Below are 2381 nucleotides of genomic sequence, written 5' to 3'. Positions count from 1 at the left end.
GAAGAAAAAGTTAAATTTCAAAGAAGCTACAATGCACTGACACATTAAATCACTTTTGTTGCTGACAAACATTTAAGATAAGCAGGATTATCTAAAGCTCACAGTCTTGAAGGCAGGGAGATGTGTAACTTGCAGATTTTTAATTAGCAAAAAACAAGCTGAGATTTTTGTTGGTAAAATATGGTTTGTTTATTCATGTGGATCTAAAAGGCTGGCTCAGTTTGCCAGAGCACAAGAGAATGCCAAGAGGTCAAGGGCATGGGGATGGATCAACATAAATCCATCCCAACTTCTGGAAAACCAGTGACACAGCAATAAAAGTATTACTAGGAATAGGAGACTTGAGGTCCAATTCAGTTCTCATTTTGGATTCTGTAGTATCTCTTACCATGAAGTTGGTAAAAACAAAACAGAATTTCTTACTCCTTTAATTAATAACTACCCATAAGCAGAAGGGAAGAAACAGAAGAAAGCTAATGTAGAGTTATGGGCCTTGATTAAAAATCTGTGAACTTGAATGCATTTTAATATGTTAAATCTTGAGTCATACTTATAAACCAATGGTTAATATACTACAAAACTTTACAAACATAAAATCTCATCAGTTGCAGAACTTCAAAACTAATGGAATTCCTTCTCCCTTTTAATTATTCTTTCCGCAAAACATCCTAAAACTTGAGTAATCATCAGCATGCCTGCACTTTCACACTGTGTCATTAAAACATGATGGTTTTTGTTAAAATGATGCAGGAAGCAATTTCAAATGAGGTCAAGGATCTTATACTCTCAGAAACATATTTTCAGTTCTTTGTGCTCCATGTCACATAGAAAAGAAATGAGGGCAGCTGGACTCCTGTAGTTTCTTTCAGCCTAATAATGTCAATAAATTCCCAATGTCTCCATGCTAGGAAAGGATCCAGTATTTAAGAGCTCTACTATAAAGCATCTAAATGAGACTGCTTTTATTTGTTACTACTTTTTCGCTTTTTTAAAAGAGGGCTAAAGCAGTGCCCCTTACTTAACGGAGACGAGCCACTGATTTCCTTCCTGTACCAGCTTTCCAAGAGGATAAGTGAGTTTTTGCCCTGATGTTTTTACCCCGGGTTTTACGAGGCTTCTCCTCTTTGTGCACCTTCATGTGCTGCCTCAGATGAGAGCTCTGGCTGAAGCATTTGCCACATTCGCTGCACTGGTACGGTTTCTCCCCCGTGTGGGTTCTCTGATGCTGAATAAGGTGGGAACTCTGGCTGAAACATCGGCCACATTCGTCGCACTGATAGGGTTTTTCTCCGGTATGAATCCTCTGGTGCTGAATCAGATTGGAGCTCTGTTTAAATCTTTCTCCACACTCATCACATTTATAGGGCTTTTCCCCAGTATGGATCCGTCGATGCTGAATGAGATTAGAGCTCTGAAAGAAACTTTTCCCACAATCAGCACATTTGTGGGATTTCTTTCCAGTATGGATTTTCTGGTGTTGAAAAAGAGTTGAACTCTGACTGAAGCTCTTTTCGCATTCAGTACATTTATAGGGTTTGTCATCCAAGCTTCTTCTCAGTCTGCTCAAGCTTGAGTCAAACCGAACGGTCATTCCCCATTTTTGCCGCTGCCGGCCTGTTTTGCGCTTGTTCTCATAGGCTTTTCCTTGGCTTGAGCTCCGAGAAATACCCCCTTTGGGTTTTCCTAACTTCATGGTGAACAGTCAAATGTACTTGTAACAAGAGTCTACTGCCTTCTTCTGAACTAATGTTTCATTCCCTAGAGCTACAAAGTTCAGAATTTTTTGCCTGTAGAGGAAAAAATAGGAAGCAAATTATAGATGATCTGCTAATTATTCAACTTTCATATCTCTTCAACACATCACAGTTGCATTCATGCTTAAATTAAGATGTACTCAATACAAATGCAAACAAAGACAGTTCTGGGGGAAAATACTTGCAAAATAATTCTAATAATTCCAAAGTTTAAGCTTAATAAATATCTCCAAATTTTCACTGAATTTACTTTTGGAATTTTTGTCTATTGGGATAAGATTAAAAAAAGCAATGAGGTGAAATATAAATTTTTAGGCATTATCAAATGAATATATAATTGTGAAGGATTAAAAGTAGAGACAATAAAATCTTAATGGGAATAAAAGATATAACTCCAAAAGACAATCAAAATTTATGTGATATTCTAATAGAATATCATCATGTTTTAATAGTTAGTCCCATGTTAAACTTCTACTCACTTACTGATGACTATTTAATTAAGGTGTCCAAAATGGAAAGAAATGACAAATTACACTACCTGATGATATATTCCTGTTTATCTTTATTTGTTTAGCTATTTTATTTCCACAGCTATAGATGACAACTTAGGTCTAATTCTGTAGCATA

At 36.4% G+C, this 2381-nt stretch overlaps 1 protein-coding gene across 1 annotated transcript in view; it reads right to left on the bottom strand.

The window, feature by feature from the left end:
• Nucleotides 1-170: 170 nt before the first annotated feature.
• Nucleotides 171-2381, bottom strand: part of ZNF22 (zinc finger protein 22) — a 19765-nt gene continuing 17554 nt past the window's right edge. The window contains exon 2 of the mRNA XM_012653922.1: nt 171-1787. Within this exon, the coding sequence (XP_012509376.1) occupies nt 1019-1693 (675 nt within the window). The 5' untranslated portion in view covers nt 1694-1787 and the 3' untranslated portion in view covers nt 171-1018. The remainder of the gene's footprint in view (nt 1788-2381) is intronic.

The sequence above is a fragment of the Propithecus coquereli genome, unplaced genomic scaffold (genome assembly GCF_000956105.1).
Source record: "Propithecus coquereli isolate 6110/MARCELLA unplaced genomic scaffold, Pcoq_1.0 Scaffold434, whole genome shotgun sequence".
NCBI lineage: Eukaryota > Metazoa > Chordata > Mammalia > Primates > Indriidae > Propithecus > Propithecus coquereli.
Note: the sequence above shows the minus strand (reverse complement) of the source record. Positions and strands in the feature narration are given on the sequence as shown.